Source organism: Bubalus bubalis, chromosome 7, assembly GCF_019923935.1.
Source record: "Bubalus bubalis isolate 160015118507 breed Murrah chromosome 7, NDDB_SH_1, whole genome shotgun sequence".
NCBI classification, from domain to species: Eukaryota; Metazoa; Chordata; class Mammalia; order Artiodactyla; family Bovidae; genus Bubalus; species Bubalus bubalis.
The window spans coordinates 46,342,409-46,365,939 of NC_059163.1; the positions used below are offsets into that span (position 1 = coordinate 46,342,409).

General features: G+C 38.1%; 2 protein-coding genes across 3 annotated transcripts in view; both read left to right on the forward strand.

Moving 5' to 3' along the window:
• The window catches only part of NMU (neuromedin U), a 31,802-nt gene extending 14,454 nt beyond the window's left edge, over positions 1-17,348 (forward strand). The window contains exons 3-10 of one of the 2 annotated variants that reach the window (XM_006058330.3): positions 474-521; positions 4,334-4,393; positions 5,799-5,828; positions 5,919-5,969; positions 8,333-8,407; positions 11,540-11,593; positions 12,344-12,383; positions 17,129-17,348. In XM_006058330.3, the coding sequence (XP_006058392.1) occupies positions 474-521; positions 4,334-4,393; positions 5,799-5,828; positions 5,919-5,969; positions 8,333-8,407; positions 11,540-11,593; positions 12,344-12,379 (354 nt within the window). In that variant the 3' untranslated portion in view covers positions 12,380-12,383; positions 17,129-17,348. The remainder of the gene's footprint in view (positions 1-473; positions 522-4,333; positions 4,394-5,798; positions 5,829-5,918; positions 5,970-8,332; positions 8,408-11,539; positions 11,594-12,343; positions 12,384-17,128) is intronic. The other variant, XM_025290040.2, reaches the window with a different exon arrangement.
• A 3,516-nt stretch (positions 17,349-20,864) lies between these two features.
• The window catches only part of PDCL2 (phosducin like 2), a 33,425-nt gene continuing 30,758 nt past the window's right edge, over positions 20,865-23,531 (forward strand). The window contains exon 1 of the mRNA XM_006058329.3: positions 20,865-21,221. Within this exon, the coding sequence (XP_006058391.2) occupies positions 21,216-21,221 (6 nt within the window). The 5' untranslated portion in view covers positions 20,865-21,215. The remainder of the gene's footprint in view (positions 21,222-23,531) is intronic.

A 23,531-nucleotide genomic window follows, 5' to 3' on the forward strand; every position in this document is an offset into this window, starting at 1 on the left:
AGAGAACTAGAAGATGGCTCGTGTTGTGTAAGAATGTTTTTACTGTATTGTTTAGCACGTATGCTATTTTCCTGTGGTTTAGATGATGTGATTAGATTTATATGTAGTAAAGAACCACGTAACAGGATGCTCCTTAATTTTGAGGCCATTCTTTAGTCACCACACACATTTCTCAGGCTGAATAACACTAAAAGTTTTTCCCCTCAATGTTTGAAGCATCTCTCTGATGATCCCTATGACTAGAAATGGGGATGTATACCCCTGTGCCTGGGGTCAGATCTTGGGGAAATTCCAATTCCAGACTTCTTTAGATAGTTTAAAAGGCTCCTTCCTCCTAAATCCAGAATCCTGAACAGTCATAGAACCTTCGTTAATGTTTTATAAGTAACCTGACTTTATAAAATCTGCTTTCTGCTTTTTGCTATCGTCTGTCTGTTTCCAGGATATAACTGGAATTTTCATCTGTTTTACAGATAAATGATGCTTGTTTGTCTTTGTTGTCCATGCATCCACAGCCTCAGGTAATTCTAAATGGAGTTGTTTCGGAGTGATGTAAGCATTTGTGTCATGCTGAAATACTGCATTTCTCCCTCTGGACCTGTCATGATTTTATGGACTTATTAAAACATGTCAACATATTAAAAATTATTATATCATTGGCAGGTAATAATGAGTGCCAACAGTTTATGTAAGGTGCTAGGCTTTATCTCTAAGAAAAATAGATATGCAGATAAAATACCCATATTTTAGACAGTAAAATGCTAATTTCAAAATCAAATTCTGTGTTAAAATGTGTCTATTGCTGTATTAAGGGACGAATATCCTGGTCCCTCAATTGAGTTTTCAACCCATGGAGAGATGAACTTACAGAGTCAGACTTAGGAGATAAAAATATCATTGTAACTGAAAAGTCAGTTTGTGAATGGGGCCTTAGATACGCTGACCTTGCTAAAACTACCCCCAGAATTAAACTGAGGTTAGTCAGTGACTCAAGCCTTCTGCCAGAATCAGGTTTTGTGCCACAGGGCAGTGACAAGGCAAGAACAGCTGGCCAGAGAACTGGCTACCTAAGAGGAAAGGGCTGAACAGAGCGTGCCCAGTTTCTTGCTGCCAATCATCAGGTTAACTCATCCTCTTCCCACGAGAAACACCTAAGAGAGGGCTGGGGAGAGAGGAGTATTAGTCTAGCTCCTATACCTGGAAGTGATACCACCCAGGGTTCCTGGCCTCCCCTAATAAGTAGAAATTGACTAGAGGCCAGGCAAGAAATTCAGACAAAGGTTTTTTGGGGCCCCTGTTGCAGCAGAGGGAGCAAGAACAAGTAAAGGTTCCCTTGCTCGCACTCCCTGGGTGTTGGGGTGGGGACTGGTTCCTTATATGGAGTGGGGGTAGGGGTGTGTCCAGGGGTTGGGCTGGAGGGATGGCTTAGGTGTTTTGCCCACCTCTCTGGTGGTGTCCAATGCAGACTCAGTACTCCTGCTTTTGCTCCTGGCTCTTCAGAAGTAGCGGTTGGGTTTTTTGGTCTATTGGTATCTTTTTGTCCATAATTTGCCCCAACTGCCCAAACATCAGTTATTTTTAGTCCCATATAGTTTCTTTGTATTTGGTTGCTCAAGAAGAGCTTTGTCCAGGTACAAGCATTACAGCAAAAGGTCCTGAGTCCCCGCCTATCTCAGAAACATGGGGAGGAGTGGGAAGTAAGTGTGTCCTTACACGTCTCTGCTGGGTGCTGCTCCTTCTGTCTGCAGTTCTGTCTCTGAGTGCCGGTGTAGCAGAGTTACCCTTAGTGTCTTACCTTTCTGAATCAGCATCACTAGTCCCCTGATCAGAGGAGAGGGCTCAGCAGAGGCTCTTGGCTCAGCCTCTCTCAGCGCAGTCAGCTGCGTGCCTGGGGTGACTCCTCTGCACGGTCCAGCCAGGGTGCAGTGCCTGTCCTTCACGTAGTCCTTCCAGAATGTCATCCTGGCCAGTGTGGAGCAGCAGCCTTGTAAAGTGCTGCATTTCTGCTGCTGCACTGGTTCCTCAGCCTGCAGGGACCACTTGCAGCAAGTTACAGGCATTAGGTGGTAAAGAGAAACCAGAATCACAATAGGCTGACGTTTACGAATATTTCAAGTTGCTTGAGGAACTTTGGTGGATATATAACATGGGATGGATATTAGTCAGCACACAAACTTTTGCATTATATATAAAATTCAGAAGCACCCTCAGAATCACTTTTATGTCTGCAAAATTAAAAGGATGAATTTTAAAGCACTCATCTAAAAACCATAAAAGTAAATTAGGCTTTTATTGGCTTTGGAGACTGTGTGCCTTTTGAAGAGAGCTTGGTAAATTTACTATGAAATCTTTTACACTAATTGATACCATTAAAAAAAATAATTTTCACATTAGCTATTATGTATATGATTCTCTGAAGAGTTCTTCAAAACATTTTTACCAAATAGAAAATAAAGGCTCTTTTAAAAGGTCCATGATAAAAAAAAATAAAATATTAAAAATCCCATATGAGAAAAATCCTTAAATAACAGTTGCAGCTCAGTGAATATTGGCTTCATGTAAAAAGTTGCTGGAGGAAATACAATTTGTTTGGAAATGTTTTTCTGTCAGACTTCAGTCTTGTTGCCACACCTCATCTGACTTAGAACTGTTTTCTAAGGAAACACCCATATATCTGAATTTATTCTTCTTTGAGCTGAGACACATGATATCACTAGATTTTTTTTTATTGTTTTGTATTTTGCTGCATTTCTAGATGGGCCGTAAAAAGAAGTTTCAGGAATTTATTTCTAGATTTTTCTGGGTGACCTGCATACCCAACCATGAAGGGAAAAAGTGAAAGATATATCAGTGTTCACACTCTATTTTTTCTCTCATCTAACCCTAATCATCGGCTTAGCAGTCAATACCAGTGCAAAACTAGGTCAGACAACCTAGCTGTGTGTGGTACTGGGGAAGTAAGTCACAGTCTCTCAGAACCTCACTTGCTTTATACGTGAGAATAACAATTCCCATCCTATATATCAAGCTGTGTTTTAAGGACAAAGTGTGGATTATGTGTATGAAAATGTTTTATAATTTACTGAAATACTACATACATATGAACCATTTAATATAGTTAATAAATATCCCAACAATTTGCACCGGGCAGGCAAACAGAACAAAGCAGGCCTCTGATGTGCTAGGAAGGGTGTTCAGAGAAGCTGCTTCATGATTCCACCTGTATCCCTAAGCTATAGCCTACCCTGTTAAACATGTGTGTGCCAAGGGCAAGGGTCTTGGTGGCCCTGAATGGTCCTTCATGACACATCTACTGAATTAGCAGTAACTGCAGCTGTAAATCAAGCTTTACAGATCACACTTTTTTAATGCCACTGCTGTTAACTAATTGCTCTGTCTGTGGCACTGTGCTAAGAGCTTTACCACATGTAATCCTTCCAAGAATTCTGAATTGATGTTGCCATCCTTGATTTATGATGGCAGGAACTGAAGTTGAGAGAGGTTAGTCAACCAGCCTAAGGTTACACAACTAATAAAGAGGAAATGGAATTTGCACTGCTCTTGAGTTGCAAGCTGCTCAACTCCACAGATGCCCCCCGCCCCATTTCACCTTATTATTTCCAATACGTATTTATTAAGTAATCAATTGTTTCTGATGTGACTGCTGAATTCTGTGCAAAGCAGGTTTCGCCCCTGCTTGTCCCTCTGTGCTCCTCCTAACCACACCCAGCTGGCTGTGAGCCACAGGAGCCCTGCCCTGCTTCTACACTCAGATGCTTTGAAAAACCTGATCCTGGGATGTGCAGTCAGCAGCCTGGAAGGGTGGGAACTCAGCTTAGGTGCGCTGTGCATGGCCTGGGCTTCCTCCCATCCAAACTCCCGTTGTTTGCAAACAATTGCAGGATTCTCAAATTAGCCAATAATGAGTAAATTCAGCAAGGTTCACAGCTTTGGCATGTAGATTCAGACTTTGCAGCAAGCTGAGAAGAATAACCCCTCTTTTTGCACTTCCCTCATTACTCTCATAGAATTTTAGCAAATACTGAGAAGTTTTGTATCTGGACTCACAGTGGAAGCCTTAACCCGTGCATATGTGCAATATATAACTTTTTTTTTTTTTCCTGGTTGGAAAGACGGTTTTACTTTTAGGAGCTAAATTTTTTTGTCATGAGAGAAATTGAAGGATTTCAACAGTTTCAATGGGCCACAAGAAGAATTCTGTTTAGGGTATTGAAATATATATCCTCATGATCCTGACATTTTATGGTTATTTCTTCTGTGCAAATATTGTTAAAGCAGAAGCATCGTCTGTGCATCTTCTTATTTATATTAGGCGTCCAATGCATTGGAGGAGATTTGCCTCGCAATTATGCGGACTCTACCAAAGCCCCAGGTAAGGTTCAAATGGTGTTTAATTTGTAGGCAAAAACAATTGCTCAGAAATATCTTGGAATTCCTCCTGGAAGAAAATATGCTCAATTTAGGAAGCATGCTAAGAGGAGCTGTAAGAACGAACATAAGTTGATTTTGGATAAGAAACAAATACTTCAGTTTCTTTGATGCCTGAGAATTTAGGGTCATATTAGTGGAGTTTGCAGTCATCTAATTGGAAAACTTCATATGTCCCCCTCAAGTATAAGATGTGTTCTAGTTCTGATGAGAGAAATTTGGGGTCATTTTGGCTCTTTCTCTCTCCCTGAATCGTACGACAGTTGGAGAACAGATGCATTTTTCTAAGCTTGAAGGTTAGGACACTGTACTTTGTCAAAGAGGACATTAATAATGAAAAAAAAGCAAACTGTATTGTCCATGTCGGTTTGAAAATTATATTCTTACTGTGATGTTTTGGCTTCTTATTAAAATTATTATTTGATTCTTCTGGGAGAACTTTTTGTCCTGAAGTGAGGCAATGGGAACTTGAAAAATGGCATAATGTGCCATACCTCAGTTGACGTTCTGTATCTGGTAGGTGAACTAATTTTAAAACTATCTTATTAAGGATAAAAGCCTCAGGTTTAGAAAATATTTTTCATTAGTAGTTTAACCTATTATCGCTGGTGTGTTCTGACTTCCATACCTCACGCATGCAGTAATTCAAAGAAAACTTGATATTTTAGAAGCATAAATATTTTTGGAAACTGTTTTACAATTGTATTTTTTTCTGATGTTTTTAATGGTGACATTTTCCAAACCACTTAATTGACTTTTTATCTAATTAAGAGAAAATATATGACAATGGTGTTTACCCATGAGTTTCTATTCATATTAAAAGCAAATGAGAACAGAAAAGAACAACAAAAAGGGAATGATATGTCTCATTCTGAAAGACAAATTTTTGGAATGAGAGAGGACTCTAGAAAAGTTTATGGAAGGAAGCAAAAATAACTGATAAGTCTTACTATGCAGTGACAATTACAGATAGTTTGATGTGATTCCTTCTAGTTTTTTTCTCTGAATAGTCTATCATGTGATCATATCAGAATTTCCCATTCCACTACTACAGAACACTCAGGAGGTTTCCAATTTTTTGCTCTTATGAATAATGGTGTAGTAGAGATCTTTTTTCATACTCTTATTTATAAACAGTTTTTAGTTAATTGCCCATTTATTTTTAGAACAATATGTACTTAACTAATTTCAGTCTTATATTTTATATATAACATATGTAGCACATGTTTTAAGAATTATAATCTTATAATAAATTATAAATTGTATACTCTACATTTATAATATTTTATACATATTTCTTATTATTTTCTAATATAATATAGTGATATTTATAAATCTCTTTTCAACAGGAAACAGATGAAAAAGATAACACCAAAAGGGTAAGGTGATTTCACAAGTATATACATTTAAAAATAATCAGGAAACCTCTGATCATTCATAGTAAAGCTCATTACTTTTTTTTTTAACAGTTCTTATTTCATTATTCGAAGACTCGAAAGTTGGGCAATTCAAATGTTGTGGTAAGTTGTAGAATTACTTATTAGTGATCACTTGTATTTTTTAAAAAAAACTGTTTTTGCAATTTATCTCATAGAGCTAGATCAAGATTCATGGTTTTTTTTTCTTTAAACATTTATATATAGATGAACAAATGGAATTCAGTATTTATTATACATTTATTTTATATCTCAATAGCTACAAGTACATTAAATCCATTCATTTATTCATTCAACGATTATTTACTGCATATCTTCTATGTACCAAGCCAAGCACAATTCTAGGTACTAGAAAAAATGGCAGTAAGTGTCATGCAACTTACATTTTAGAGGCCAAAAAAAGCAAATATGATTAGGTAAATCATGTTGGTTTAGATGTTGATTACTGCAATGGAAAAAGACTTCAGTTCAGTTCAGTTCAGTCGCTCAGTCGTGTCCGACTTTTTGCGACCCCATGAATCGCAGCACGCCAGGCCGCCCTGTCCATCACCAACTCCCGGAGTTCACTCAAACTCACATCCATTGAGTTGGTGATGCCATCCAGCCATCTCATCCTCTGTCGTCCCCTTCTCCTCCTGCCCCCAATCCCTCCCAGCATCAGGGTCTTTTCCAATGAGTCAACTCTTCGCATGAGGTGGCCAAAGTACTGAAGTTTCAGCTTTACCATCATTCCTTCCAAAGAACACCCAGGACTGATCTCTTTTAGAATGGACTGGTTGGATCTCCTTGCAGTCCAAGGGACTCTCAAGAGTCTTCTCCAACACCACAGTTCAAAAGCATCAATTCTTTGGTGCTCAGCTTTCTTCATAGTCCAACTCTCACATCCATACATGACTACTGGAAAAACCATAGGCTTGACCAGATGGACGTTTCTTGGCAAAGTAATGTCTCTGCTTTTGAATATGCTATCTAGGTTGGTCATAACTTTCCTTCCAAGGAGTAAGCGTCTTTTAATTTCATGGCTGCAATCACCATCTGCAGTGATTTTTGGAGACTTATGCAAAGTCATTTTAAGAAATATTTTAAAAGATGATTGTCAAAAATGTAGCCATTGCCCGCAATGTGGGAGACCTGGGTTCAATCCCTGGGTCAGGAAGATCCCTGGAGAAGGGAATGGTAACCCACTCCAGTATTCTTGCCTGGAAAATTCCATGGACAGATGAGCTTGGAGGGCTACAGTCCATGGGATCGCAAAGAGCTGGACATGACTGAGTTACCAACACTTTTACTTTTTCAGAAATATTGACTTGTATTCCTAAGAGCTCCTTATTTATAACTAGGCATTTAATTTGAGAATTTACTCTCTCAGATTAGCCAGATAACAATAACTTTAATTCATTTCACTTCTAAATTGTGTGGCTGTAGTGGTTTTCTTTTTGTATGCATGGATTTATAAAGTGCTAACCAACCTATTTCAGTGTTTCAATATAGAATACTTAAAAATTACTTGACTATAATATTCTTTCTAAGCTTGTGACTCACTATCATGGACCATTTTATGGAATGAGGAACATAGTGTATTTTAAACATATGTTTACCTGTAGGAACGTGATTGTAACTGTAAACTTAGTTTTAAATATTTATCTCATTGAATAACAACTTCTCTTACATGTGAGGAGTTGAAAGTTAGGTTATATGGGCTTTAAACTAAATACAAGTTGAACTGATTAACAGGTAACCATTATAGGCGGCTTAAAGTAATCCGTTTGATGAATGAATTTAATGTTTGTGAGAAGGTTCCATTGAAGACATGCCTTTAAAATGAAACTGTATCAGGTAGCCACATGTCTCAAATGTGCTTTCATTTTCTTCTGCTTGGCATCTTGACGTCTTGAGAACATGTATCTTAGTCACATTTTTCACTATCAATGACACATTGCCATTTTTTGTGTCTCCTGTTGTCTTGTTCCACGTGTTCAGTTTTAAATGAAATAAATATTTTATAAAGAAGATTACTAGATGTGTGTATAGTATAATCTTCCAGATGAACATATTCATGACGGAAAACTAATTCTCAAATGGTTTCATTTGTCCCAGACCATTCTTAGTAAGTCTGGAAGCAGACAGGCGGCTTTTTGCTTTTCAAAGATACAAGCAGGTATTTCCCTTGTTGGCTGGTGATGGAGTTCAGGCCCTCAGGAAAGAGCTTCATCAACAGAATGATCAAGATTCCCAGCACAGAACTGCCAACTTTTATTCCATCTCTTGGTTTATTATCCACGGCTCTTTGAATGCTCACAGAGGACTGTCTTAGGTCACATCTTTCTTGTTCCTTTTCGGCTGGAGCGAGGATAGTGGGTAATAACAAAAATAGATAGGAAGCCGTCTTTATGCCCAATGCTGAGAAGCCTCTGTGCTCATCACGTGTGTGTGTTCGTGTCTCTCAGTCGTCTGTCCTGCATCCGCTGCTGCAGCTCGTCCCACAACTGCATGAAAGAAGAATGAAGAGGTTCAGATTGGACGTATGTAACTAACTGCACGCTTGCTTCGCCACTCTGTGTGGGGCAGCCCTTTCTGCTTATTCCTAGGGGTGGTGGTTTATAAGATCTCCTGGATAAGCCTCACGTAACACCCAGGTAGCCTACAGAAGAGCACTTGTCTGCAGGAGTATTTTCACACTCAGGAAGAGGAGAACTGTCCCCCTCCCCATAATAAGTCCCTTCTAACTCAGGCTGTGGGCAGTGAGGAAAGCGTGGACTAGACTTCCTTTCAAGGACCGGCCCCTCCCAGTGAGGAAACCTATTCATTCTTGGTTTGAGAAAGGACAAGGCAGAGAAAGGACATTCCTATCGAGTCATTAGATGGGAATAGGAGAAAAGATCAAGGACCTTTACTGACTCTTCTGTGTACATGTGGCTTGAATGACAAGCTTTCTATCCAGGTAGTAAAGCATTAGCAAGACTAAGGTTTATGAAGTAAATATATCAGAAATTAAATGTAGGTATTTTGTTTTTTCCCACAATAAGCAAAAATATGGCCCAAATTCAGTGTCTTATGTTTAAGGTAAATATAACTGAGTTAACATATTTTTAAACTGGAAATTCTGACATTTTTACTGCCCTTTGAAAAGAATCCTAATTCTCTCGATGATGAAAGTTTGTAGGCATTGTTCTTATGTAATGCCTTCCATTGTTGGAATACATTATAGTTTTCAGTCTTACGGGATCTCATTTTATTCTTTGACAATTCTGTTGATACTTACATAAGTATTGTTATGCCTGGTTTACAAAAAGAAAAATAACTCAGAATAGTTAAAGGAGTTTCCCAAGATCACAGTAGTGAGTGGGATTAGAGATTACAACAATTTCTTGCCTTTTAGTTTAGGGAAATATTTTTTTCCACTATGCTGTTCCCTTGGTAATCTAATCTTGAATATTTCTATTATTTTATTGTTAAATTTTTCTTAAGTATCATATTAATTATATTCTTCTACTACCAAAAGTTTTCAAATACTTTAAAAAATGCATACAGTTTAGGCACATAAATTCCTCAAAATTTATTTTTATGATCACTATCTCCTCCATAAATTCTTCACATGGTTGAACTAAGCTTCCATCATGGAAGACAATACTGCTGCCTGCTGCCAACTTTGAGAAATGGAAGAGGAACTGTAGTAGCCCCTTAAAATTTTAGAATTTCCAACATGAAAAAATCAAATCAGTTGTCAACTTTCTAGAAGTGATATATGCTTTTTAAAAAACTTTTACTTTCTGAAGAGTCTTCTTGACTTATGACTAGTGTAAGATTACAATTTAAAAATCCAGTTTCTTAAAATACACCAGCAAAATTATTAGTTTACTACAACATTTCAATGTTATTATTTGCAAAATCAAAACTACTCAGTAGTGTGGCCAGTTTGGTACTTTGTCTCAATGTTCCACCTTGAGTGAGACTATATTTTCACTTTCATGCATTGGAGAAGGAAATAGCAACCCACTCCAGTATTCTTGCCTGGAGAATCCCAGGGACAGGAGAGCCTGCTGGGCTGCCAACCATGGGGTCGCACACAGTCGGACACGACTGAAGCGACTTAGCAGCAGCAGCAGCAGCAGCAGCTGAGAGCATGAACTCTAACTTGGTAGTAATATCTTATTGGATAAACGATAGCTCCTAAAAGTATTTCACAGCAAGCTAGGCTTCCTAGGAATCTATGAGAAAAGAAAGTAAAACACGAATTAAAAAAAAATTAGAGTTAAGTATTGACTTTTCTGGGCCTAAATCACCGAATTTTAAACCATATTTTTGATAGTAAAATATTTTGGGTTCTTAAAGAAAATGAATTTTCAGATTTTAGTAAAGTCAAACACTTCCCTTACATTTTCTTTGCTGGACATCCTCACCTCCATCCCAACATGGTTTTTAGCATTACCTCCCAAATTCTTTTATATACTGTTCTATCGCTAATGATAAGACTAAAAAGAACTGTGTGTTTGAGTTTGAAAACTTTAAATTTGGGCACATTTTAACTTATATGTTATCCTATCTTTCCTTTTCTCTGCTTAATATAATATACTTTCTCTGCTTAATATAATATACTTTATATATACATACTTAATATAATATACTTTCTCTGCTTAATATAATATATCTGCTTAATATAAAATACATAGCTGTTCTTATATAACCAAATAAATATATAGTTTTTATATTTATATTTTTAAATATTAAAATTTTCCATCTTTAAAGTAATTTGCAGGGGATTTATAGTCAGGATGAGAATTAGGTATAGAATGTTCAGAATTTAAGATACATTTGTTATAAAGCAAGGATTTCAAAATTTTAATAGCTGTCAGGGACATTTCTTAAAATCTAAAAATATGATTATGTTTATGGAATATTTGAAAAGGGTCTTGATGACAAATTTCATAGTGATTGCTGTCCTGATACTTATATAAGTAGTTTTTGAAAATAGGAAGCTACAAGAACCAACTCTATAGAAATCATAAAATGTTACATATTTTTCTATTAAGTTTGAAATGAAATGTTTGAAAAAAGAAACAGTTCAAAATATATCCACTGTCAATAATCAGTTTGTTCCTATTTTTTTTAATTACCATTTCAGTGAATATAAGTATATGGGGAAAATTTCCTCTGAAGTCTCAATGAATAAATATAGTTTACCAAAGTTATCCCTCAATTTTAATTTAAATTCCTGTATTTGTGTATTTTAGCTATGACACAGCTCTATTTTATATTTTTTGCCTGTTCATTTGTTAGCACATACATGTACTATAAAGAAATTTTTTTATTCTAACAAAATGCTGAAAGGAGATTATAAATATAGTTACTTATCTATGAAATGTCTTCTGCCTACTTGTTGATGAATATACATACAGTTGACAAATTTCCTGAATATAGAATCTGTTAGACTGTTAAGGAAATTAGATTAATATACAACACTCTGATCTTACTGCTAGTATCACTGAAAATTCTTCAGGTGTAAATAGAAAAATCACTTAATGATATGAATTATATACCCAAATCCTTGATTCCCTCTTTATTTAATTATGGTGGTTGAAAATACCTATATCCTCAAGAAGCATTTGCACTTACTTTTACTTTTTGATTTTTAATATCCTCATTTTCTCTTCCAGGAAGAATTCCAAGGTCCTATTGCAAGCCAAAGTAGAAGATACTTTTTATTCAGGGTATGCATATACTATAATTCTTTAAAAATTCAGTCAATATCAGCATTGAAAAGTATTTTCACTGTGCATTTATTTATATTAACTTGTAAGTTTTAATTGTTTTTAAGTTTATCCCAAGATATTTGATATCAAGGTTACAGTCTGAGATTCATTTCTGTCACCACCTTATTGCTCTAATATTACGGTATCTCTGATCTCTTCTCTAATCCAGTATTCATGTTAGTAAATACCCCAAATGGCATTCACTTGTTTCATAGTTTAGTTCCATAATGTTTCATGTGCAGGAAATAAGTGTCTCAAAGGTGTATTACTCCTTAAGTTTTTTTTTTTTTTGGCTGCACCACGTGGCATTCAGGATCTTAGTTCTGTGAACAGGGATTGAACCCATGCCTTCAGCTGTGGAAGCACAGAATCTTAACCACTAGACCACTAGGGAAGTCCCGATATTACTTCTTAAGTTCTAATGAAATATTGAGCTAAAGAAATATTAGCCAATGGAATATTTAGCTAAGGAATGTCAACATTATTATTAAGTCTAAGCAGAGCTATATAGTAAGATTTGCATTTTGGAAACTAATTCTAACAATAAATTGGAGGAGAATGGACTGAAGGAAGGAGGAAAATAATAGATAAGGAAAACATAGATAAGGAAGAAATAATACCACTCATTGAGATCATTAGTCTGCTTTCTATGAAAATTAACTTCCCTCCTCAGTTACATTGCTTTGTTTCTGACTTACTATTTTCCAGCCACGCAATGGAAGAAGAGCAGAAGGTTACATTTAAAATGGTATGTGTATCACAATTCAACTCAGTTTGAAAATTTCTGTCATTTTCACATCTTCACAAATTAACCTATGCTCAGTATATTTCTATTATTTGATTAATGTATAGATTAATATTCTATATAAACACTGCAAAGATAGAGGCTATGAGGACTTCATATAATGGAAAATGCTAGTATTTTAGGCCCAGATTTTCTTTGCCCGTGTTGCATGCGCCTCACACTATGTCACAATAGTCATCAGTTTTGCAGACATTGACCTAATCATCATTTACTGTACAAGTACAATATGTCAGAGGTTGTGTATTTATTTTGGTAATCAATATCCACAATAGTGGGCCAGAATTTACAGACTGAATGCCTTTCTGTCCTCCAAATAACCTATATTCAAAGATTCTTTCTAAGAGTTGTGCTTACCATCTTTAGAGAACTAGAAAAATATGGAATGACAGGAGAACATGACTTCTGCTTTGGTACTCCCAGAGTTTCCATATCTGTGTCAGAGATACAGTGGACCCTTAGTAGCTATTGAATGGCCCCACACATACTTAATAAATATGTTAATCTTATTATACTATAAATTTTAAAATGAAATGCACACTGATAGATTTACACCAGAGAAATAAAACAATATTCTACTAACTTAAGTAATGCTAAATGCAGATTCTATGCTGAACATACTTTTGCAAATATTTCATTCATATATTTAATCTCAACCCTTGAGTACATATTTATCTAAGAATGTAAAAGTCTTAATATTTTTCATAGAAACAAAAATCAAATCACATATTTTAACTAAAAAAGATAACACCAAAATTGTACAATTTCTAGAAAATGAAGGTAATGAAAACACACGTTAAAACTTATGGATTCTGACAGAACCATATTTTGTGGAAAATTCAAGACTTTAAGCACTATCAAGCAAGAAAGCCATGAAATTAAAAGACGCTTGCTCCTTGGAAGAAAAGTTATGACCAACCTGCTGCTGCTGCTAAGTCACTTCATTCGTGTCCGACTCTGTGCGACCCCATGGGCTGCAGCCTACCAGGCTTCTCCGTCCATGGGATTCTCCAGGCATGAACACTGGAGTGGGTTGCCATTTCCTTCTCCAATGCATGAAAGTGGAAAGTGAAAGTGAAGTCACTCAGTCGTGTCCGACTCTTCGCGACCCCATGGACTGCAGCCTACCAGGCTCCTCCATCCATGGGATTTTCCAGGCAACAGTACTGAAGTGGGGTGCATATTAGAAAGCAGAGACATTACTTTGCCAACAAAGTTCCGTCTACTCAAAGCTTTGGTTTTTCCAGTAGTCATGTATGGATGTGAGAGTTGGACTGTAAAAAAAGCTGAGCACCGAAGAACTGATGCTTTTGAATTGTGGTATTGGAGAAGACTCTTGAGAGTCTCTTGGACTGCAAGGAGATCCAACCAGTCCATTCTAAAGGAAATCAGTCCTGAATATTCATTGGAAGGACTGATGCTGAAGCTGAAACTCTAATACTTTGGCCACCTGATGGGAAGAACTGATTCATTTGAAAAGACCCTGTTGCTGGGAAAGATTGAGAGAGGGAGGAGAAGGGGACAACAGAGGATGAAATGGTTGGATGGCATCACCAACTCAATGGACATGAGTTTGAGTAAACTCCATGAGTTGGTGAAGAACACGGAGGCCTGGCGTACTGCAGTCCATGGGGTTGCAAAGAGTCAGACACGACTGAGTGACTGAACTGAACTGAAGCAAGAAAGAGTGAGCAAATTAGGAATTTAAGTCAATAAGTCAAAAAGAACAATGAGGTAAACCTCAGGAAAGCAAAGGAAGAATTATAAAATGGAAGATGAAATTAATTGATTATAAAATGGTAAAATACAAGAACTTGTAAATAGACCAAAAATCTGATTTTTTAATAAAATATGTAATAAACTCTCCTAATATTCCTAGCCTGATAATCAGTGAAAAAGAAAGAAGCCATAAATATACAAAAACACAAATGAAAAGAGAGAAATTAAAACAGATATAAAAGTAATGGGAATCATAAAAGTACTTTGCAAATCACTGTGGCTATCAGTTTGAAAACCTAGATAAAATGGAGGTTGTATAACAAATTAGCTGCTACCAAAATTGACCTCAGAAAAAAGAATAAAAATCTAACTAGACTGATGACTTTGTGCGGGAAAAATTGAGAACATTATCTGGGAACTCTCCCCTCAAGGTACTAGGTCAAGAAATTTTGGATTTCCCAGCTCAGAGAAAGAATAAAAATTTCAAATACTGTTATGAAGTCAGCAAATACTAATACCAAAACCTGACAAAGTTAGTATAAGAAAGGAAACTGTAGGCCAATTTTATTTATAAATATCAATGCAAACATTAAAAAATACAGAAAATAGTATTCAGCAATATATTGAAAGAATTATATAACCCCATAACCTAGATAGCATATTGAAAAGCAGAGACATTACTTTGCCAACAAAGGTCCGTTTAGTCAAGGCTATGGTTTTTCCAGTGGTCATGTATGGATGTGAGAGTTGGACTGTGAAGAAAGCTGAGCACCGAAGAATTGATGCTGTTGAACTGTGGTGTTGGAGAAGACTCTTGAGAGTCCCTTGGACTGTAAGGAGATCCAATCGGTCCATTCTAACGGAGATCAGCCCTGGGTGTTCTTTGGAAGGAATGATGCTGAAGCTGAAACTCCAGTACTTTGGCCACCTCATGCGAAGAGTTGACTCATTGGAAAAGACTCTGATGCTGGGAGGGATTGAGGGCAGGAGGAGAAGGGGACGACAGAGGATGAGATGGCTGGATGGTATCACTGACTCGATGGACATGAGTTTGAGTGAACTCCTGGGGTTGGTGATGGACAGGGAGGCCTGGCGTGCTGCAATTCATGGGGTCACAAAGAGTCGGACATGACTGAGCGACTGAACTGAACTGAACTGAACTGATGAAGTGAAGTTCATTGCATCAACTAAGATGGTTTAACATTAGGAAGTGTATGAAAATATTTTCACCTTTAAAATAAAAATTATGTAATCAATTCAGTACAGGTATACCTCCGTTTTATTGCACTTTGCTTTACTGCACCTCACAGATACATTTTTTACAATTTGAAGGTTTGTGGCAACTCTGCGTAGAGCAAGTTTATCAGTGAAATTTTTTCCAATGGCATTTGCTTAATTCATGTGTTATGTCTCATTTTGGCAATTCTTATAATACTTCAAATCTTTTTCATCATCACTCTATTTTTTACAGTCCATGGGGTCGCAAAGAGCGACACATGACACAACTGAGCGACTTCACTTTGACTTTTGATCCTACTATTGTAATTGTTTTGGGGGTGCCATGATCCACACCCATGTAAGGTGGCAAAGTTCGTTGAGAGATGTTGTGTGTGTTCTGACTGCTCCACTGACCAGCGATTCCACTGCCACTCTCCCTCTTGCTGGGTTTCCCTAGTCCCTGAGATACAATTCAGTTTTGAAAGAAGTGCTACTATGAATAAAATGCTGTCAAACAGCATTGTTTGCTACAGAGAAATTGTTCCTAAAAGGAAGAGTCAATCAATGTGGCAAACTTCATTGTTATTCTGTTTTAAGAAAATGCCACAGCCGCCACAGCCTTCAGTGACTTCAGCAGCTATCAACACGGAGGCAAGACCCTCCACCAGCAAAGAGCTTATGACTCGGTGAAGGCTCAGATAGTGGTTAGCAATGTTTAGCAATAAAGTATTTTTAAATTGAGGTATGTGCATTGGGTTTTTTTGGACATGATGCTATTGCACACTTAACTATTGTATAGTATAAACATAACTTTTACATGCACCAGGAGACCAAAAAATGTGTAACTTTTTTTACTGAGATAGTCACTGGAACTGAACCTGCAGTGTCTCTGAGGTATGCCTATAGATACTTTGGTAAAGTGCCACATACATTTCTGATGTTTTCAAAGAAGATCCTGTAGAAAGAAATTAGAAAAGAAATTAACGATATTTATATAATGGTTTCAAACAAAGTCAGTAGAAAGCTTGATAGTAAAACATTTTGGAGTATTTCTATTAACATCAGAAACAAAACAAGGATGCTCTGCCTCCTTTTATTTCACGTAGTTCTTAATGCCATAGCCAATTCAGCTAGACAAGAAAAAAATAAAAGATACAAATATTGGAAAAGTGAAGAAAAAATTTCATGTGCTCATGGGACATACTTATGAACTTGAATCAACTATGTTTGGTATTAACTCATGTTTCAACAAAGGCTTATGTTACATCAAGAATATGAGCAAACATTCCTAATTTTTACTTGTTTCAAGGAACTAGAACAAAGAGTTAATGAAAAAGAAATATCTTTTATAATATTACAAATGTTGAGAAATTATAAAATGTGAACACAAAAATTTAATACTAAGTGGGAAAGTGTCTGATTTTAACACCAAACTCAGTGTGAAAGTGAGTGAAGTTGCTCAGTCGTGTCCGACTCTTTGCGACCCCATGGACTGTAGGCTACCAGACTCCTTCATCCATGGAATTTTCCAGGCAAGAGTACTGGAGTGGGTTGCCATTTCCTTCTCCAGGGGATCTTCCCAATCCAGGGATTGAATTCGGGTCTCCCGCATTGCAGGCAGACACTTTACCATCTGAGCCACCTGGGAAGCCCATTTATAGAGATGTCTATACTAAAGGAAGTATATATAGACTTGTATATGTATACATTCATATACCCATTTGTACTTAAACTTTTCTTTTCTTTTTAAACAGAACACCAGCTATATTCTGCAGAATCAACGCTATGGGATATAAAATGTACTGACTTTTTTCTTTTCTTCTGAAAAACAATCCTTGCTAAGTTTAACAAGTTTGAGAATCCCTGTGTTGTAAACATACTTAGTAAAAGTTGACTGAGATTGTAAATGTTTGATTTATTGAAAATTAAAGAAGCATCTTAAAATATTTTTTCTTAGTGTTTAATGATAAATAGTGTATAATAAAGCTGTAAATAATTATGTTCCCTAGATTCTTGAAGCTGTTGATGCTACTCATATACAATGCTCTTTAGTTATTTTTATGTAAGACACTTAGTAGAGTTGAGTTTTAAGGAGCTATTTTAATTTTTTCTGTTTGGATTTCATCAGCAACAAAATAGCAGAGGCTAAAACATACCAGAATGTCAAAAAGCTAGCAATCTTAGAATGTGCATGCCAACTAAAACTATTACTAGTTGGAGGATTTGGCCATGATTAATCCAATAGCCCAATACGCAAGTTTTTATTTATACACCATAAAATAGTCTGATTGCTGCAAACATGTCAAGAGCCAGCTTTTTATACCACTTAGTAGTATTAAGTTTATTTGTTTCAATTTTTTTTATTGGAATATAGTTTATATACAATGTTGTGTTAGTTTCTACTGTACAGCAAAGTAAACCAGTTATACACATATACATATGGGAGAAGGCAATGGCACCCCACTCCAGTACTTTTGCCTGGAAAATCCCATGGACAGGGGAGCCTGGTGGGCTGCAGTCCGTGGGGTGGCTAGAGTCCGACACGACTGAGCGACTTCACTTTCACTTTTCGCTTTCATGCATTGGAGAAGGAAATGGCAACCCACTCCAGTGTTCTTGCCTGGAGAATCCCAGGGACGGGGAAGCCTGGTGGGCTGCTGTCTTATGGGGTCGCACAGAGTCGGACACGACTGAAGTGACTTAGCAGTAGCAGCACATATACATATATCCACTTTTGTAAAGATTCTTTTCCCATATAGGTTATTACAGAGTATTTTGTGGAGTTCTCTGTGCTATTCAGTAGGTCCTTATTAGTTATCTAGTTGTTTCACCCTGCAGCATCTAAAAGGCAACCAGCCTCATCCATTACCAGAAAGAATACACTCTTATTAGTAGAGAATCATGAACACAGTGGGTGAACTTTTTACATCAAATCAGTGTTTAGTGGGCACAACTAATGTCACACGGATGTTGAGATTATCTCCCTTCAGTTTCCCCTGGGTTTCCGCTTCTGATCTGGCCTCTTGGATAACTGTCTTCTCTACCGGCAGGTTGCTAACTGATTAGAGAAGCCTGGCTCTCTGTGTGGGTAGGATTAGGTCTTACATTCTTCAGAGTATCTAATAAACTTTTGTCTTACTAATGATGACCACTGATTATAGCTTAAATTATGCCTTTTACTAACAGAGTCCCTGAATTTCACTTCTTGTCAATCCATGGGAAAAACATAAGAAAAAAGGAGCAGAAGAGAACAAAAAATATCTTCTTTAAAAAATGAATTGACTTGACAAGATGGGAACTTGAGACCCAGAGTGTTGCCAGAGCTGCTCTAGGTCTTTGCTCAAAACCTGCCAACCCCCACCTTTAGCAAGAGTTAATATAAATCTTTAAACTAAAGGCTCCAGAGATAATAAAGGAAGCTACAAACAAAAACCAGATGCAACCAGCTGGGACCAAGATGTTCACAGATCTGACCTCCAAGAGACTCTGCATCTCATTATACATTGATTTTACCATATTATCATATTAAATGACACAACTTCTGATGGCCAAGACCTGACATTAAGAACCAAAAAGGATAAAAAGGAGTGGCACTCCATACCCCCCAAAACTAATGCATATGCCTTCCCATCATTAGCCTCACTCCTCCTCCCTTTGTCATTACTCTTTAAAATTAAACCCCTCTCCTTATCTGAGCAAGATAAGGGGAGGGATTTAATCTGTGAACTTAGTCCCCACTTCTCCATTCTTTGGCCACTGAACAAAGCTTCTGCTCTATCTCAGCTTTGGCTTCTTTATTGGGCTCATGGAACTTGAAGGGATAAAGAAACCATCCCCCACCAAGACAGAGAACCAGTGCCTGTCTAGGGCCTGAGCAGGGTCCATAGGACTTAACTTGCTAAGGAATGAGCTCTAAAAGCCCCAAATGTACAGGGCAACCTGACCTAGTGTTATGCACAGTAATTCAACTAGCTTGGATTTGGGAGGGTCAGAATAAGAAAGGGAGTTGATGGCTAATTCAAGCAGCTCCCAGGGCCTCTTGGAAATCTAGTGAAACTTAAGGCCACTTAATGTTTGGAGGTGCTCTCATGATAGTAAAAAGAAGAAGAAAGAGGAGGAGAGAAAGGAGGGAGGAAGGTGAGAAGAAGAACGTGGAGGGGGAGGAGGAGGCAGGGAATAAGAAAAAGAAGAAAATATAACAAAACACTTATGGGCCATTCAGTTCAGTTCAGTTTAGTCGCTCAGTCTTGTCCAACTCTTTGCAACCCCATGAATCACAGCACACCAGGCCTCCCTGTCCATCACCAACTCCCGGAGTTCACTCAAACCCATGTCCATTGAGTCGGTGATGCCATCCAGCCATCCCGTCCTCTGTCGTCCCCTTCTTCTCCTGCCCCCAATCCCTCCCAACATCAGGGTCTTTTCCAATGAGTCAACTCTTCGCATGAGGTGGCCAAAGTACTGGAGTTTCAGCTTTAGCATCATTCCTTCCAAAGAAATCCCAAGGCTGATCTCCTCCAGAATGGACTGGTTGGATCTCCTTGCAGTCCAAGGGATTCTCAAGAGTCTTCTCCAACACCACAGTTCAAAAGCATCAATTCTTCTGCAATCAGCTTTCTTCACAGTCCAACTCTCACATCCATACATGACCACTGGAAAAACCATAGCCTTGACTAGACGGACCTTTGTTGGCAAAGTAATATCTCTGCTTTTCAGTATACTATCTAGGTTGGTCATAACTTTCCTTCCAAGGAGTAAGCGTCTTTTAATTTCATGGCTGCAATCACCATCTGCAGTGATTTTGGGGCCCCCCCAAAATAAAGTCTGACACTGTTACCACTGTTTCCCCATCTATTTCCCATGAAGTGATGGGACCAGATGCCATGATCTTCGTTTTCTGAATGTTGAGCTTTAAGCCAACTTTTTCACTCTCCTCGTTCACTTTTATCAAGAGGCTTTTTAGTTCCTCTTCACTTTCTGCCATAAGGGTGGTGTCATCTGCATATCTTATTAGGAGTGCAGAATTTGTGTTAACTGGACACTACAGATGGAGTGGTCCAAAGCTGAGCCCGAGTTTAAAATTGTCACTAAAACCATTTTTTATTCTTTTTCATATCTTTTCACATCTTTGTGATTATGGGTATAACCATGTTTGGCAATAGCATCTGTTTTTCTCATGTTCCTGGCAGCTCGCAGTTCCTTTCCTTAATTGAAACACCAAGGAACCAAACTATCTAGGTTTCCTACCTAAGGACTGAGCTTCCTGCCTAAAAGCAATGGATTTTTAAGATGGAGGAGAATCATTTGAGAATCTGATGAAAGCTCTCGTCCTGAAATACACCCCCCCAAATGCACACATACAACAAAATTATGTGTGTATTGAGGGCTGGGGCTCAAGCCCTCAAGCGCTGAAGTCCATCCAAATATAAACTATGGGTCCCGGGTTAAGAACTCTGAAGGGTTTTTCTCCCCAAGATTTTCTTACTTCCCAGTGAAGACAGACAGGATTCAGGGCTTGAAGGATGCCGGAGGCTCGGACACAACGCATTAATTTGGTGGTGGCGGAGAGAAGGGTGGGAGAAATGCCAGCACCAGTATTTCGAACAGAAGAGGCACCTCGGGGCAAATGCCCAAGACCAGGTGCGTCAGGACCCAAAGCTAGGCCACGCCTCAGCGTTGCCTGGCAACAGAGCTGCGCCCGGCGCAGTGCGTCCTAGGCGTTTGTTCTCCCCGCTGCCTTCCTGCGGGGCGGTGGGAACCGCCAGGACCGCGGTGGGTTCCCTTAACGCTTTAAAGGGACGTCGGAGACAGAAGTCCCGGCCCGAAGTGAGGCGGAACACCATGCAGGTGGGAATATCGGACTCCGGTGACTTTGCGGCACCCTAAAGGCTTCCCCAGCGGTGTTCCTACAGGAGTTAGGTTCTAACATTTGTTCTCAGTAAGAGCTAAATTTTGCGTCCGTCTCTGTCAGGATTGAAGAGAAATGTAAATGAGTTCTAGGAGAACGCCGTTTTTTCAAAATTTGAGAAAGACTTAAGGTTTGTCGCTGAAGGAAACCTTTCACACCTAAATTCTGGAAATCTTACTGCCGCACTATTTATGAGAAACAGACCATCAGTTTTAAGCCAAGTGTAATTCAATTTAAGTATTCTGCCCCACTACATTTTAAAAAGGTCAGAGAGGAGACCCGAATAGTCGCATCTGTCTTAAGAAAGCCCAGGTGTCCCTGGAGTTTCTCCTACATGATCACGAAAACTCTGTTGCTGCTGCTGCTGCTAAGTCGCTTCAGTCGTGTCCTACTCTGTGCGACCCCATAGACGGCAGCCCACCAGGCTCCCCCATCCCTGGGATTCTCCAAGCAAGAACACTGGAGTGGGTTGCCATTTCCTTCTCCAATGCATGAAAGTAAAAAGTGAAAGTGAAGTCGCTCAGTCGTGTCCGACTCTTAGCGACCCCATGGACTGCAGCCTACCAGGCTCCTCTGTTCATGGGATTTTCCAGGCAAGAGTACTGGAGTGGGGTGCCATTGCCTTCTCCTTCAGATATAACTGTGTCATGATAAATACCATAATACTATTATAATGTGGATTGTGGTGCCTTTTTCTATTTTGTTTATTATGATTTCATAGATGATTTCTTAAAGGCAAGGGAAGATCGGAATATAGAGCATTTACTATTAAATCCCTTTGCAACTAATTCCCAGATCAGTTAAGGAGAACAGTCAGAGATATAAATAAAACCATAAGTATGGAGGCTTCCCAAGGTAGCTCAGTGGTAAAGAAACCACCTGCCAATGTAGGAAATGCATGTTTGATCCTTGGGTTGGGAACATAACCTGGAGAAGAAACCTGCTCCAGTATTCTTGTGTGGACAACCCCATAAACAGAGGAGCCTGGCAGGCTAGTCCATGGGGTAGCAAAAGAGTTGGATACAACTTAGCAACTAAATAACAACATTGTGATATCATGAATATCAAGAAAGTGTTTTAATAAGAAAAGAATGACAGCCTTTCCCAAATTCTGCTTAAGAGATCAAATATAATGAATATCCACTGAAAATGACAGCATGGAGCTCATAGCTGACCTTAGAATGGTTTTGAAAGGAGTATTGATGGTAGAAGCCAAATTTGGACTAGCATGTAGAGTGAATGGGAGATGGAAGTGATTATAGAATATATAGATAACTATCTTAAGAAGTTTGAGTAGGGAGGAAAAAAAAAGAGGGTGATAGGGTGTGTGAAGTGCAGGGAGGGTTTTGTTTTGTTTTTTGTTTGTTTTTTTTTTAAAGATGACTGCTGGATTTTCTGATAATAATGAGCTTGGTTATTTGGACCAACTCCTCTGCTGAATATAAGTAAAACTACCTCTGATCCTTAAAAGCATCAGAGGTAACATGATAGAAAACGATGAGACCAAAATCAAAGGGAAAGTAGAAAAACAGGTGAATGGATTTCTAGAGCTTTAAAGCAGCTTTTAACCCCAAGCGCATCTTAATCTGCAGTTTGGTTCTGGGTATAATTACAGGGTGAGAAGGAACCCAAGAGTTTGGCCTGTGAAAGCATGGGCAACTAATAGGAGTATGAACCAGAGATAAAATGTCTAGGGGAATTCAAGGAACGTTGTCTTGATGCTTAGTGGAGCAGGGGATAAAAAGAAAAGCAATAAAACCTATCCCCAAGAAGTTGTGGCTCAAGACAGCTCTCACATAGATTGCAGCCTAAAGCATATTGTCTGGGTGATCCAAAAAACTTCAAACTGTGAATTTATTGTAAATTAGTAATATACTGTATTTCGTGTACATGCCTGGAAGACACAGCAAATCCTCTGTAGATAAAGACATCTTTATCTTAGAATTCCTGCCTGTAAGTTCTCAGGACATCAAGCAGCAGTCAGCCAAAAGTAACCATGCACACAAGGGAGGTACTATGAACATAAACCAACAAAAGTAGAGTTGCAAAGACTTCAGGTATCTGAATGATCAGAAACAGGTTATGAAACAACTATGCTTATTATGTTTAAAAAACAGAAGACAAAATTGAAATTTTCTTCAGAGAGCAGGAAACTATAAAAAGTGACATTCAAATTTGATGAAGACATTTTTATACACTACAGTGAACACTGTAATATCAAAGGAAATTAAGAAAATAATTCCATGTAT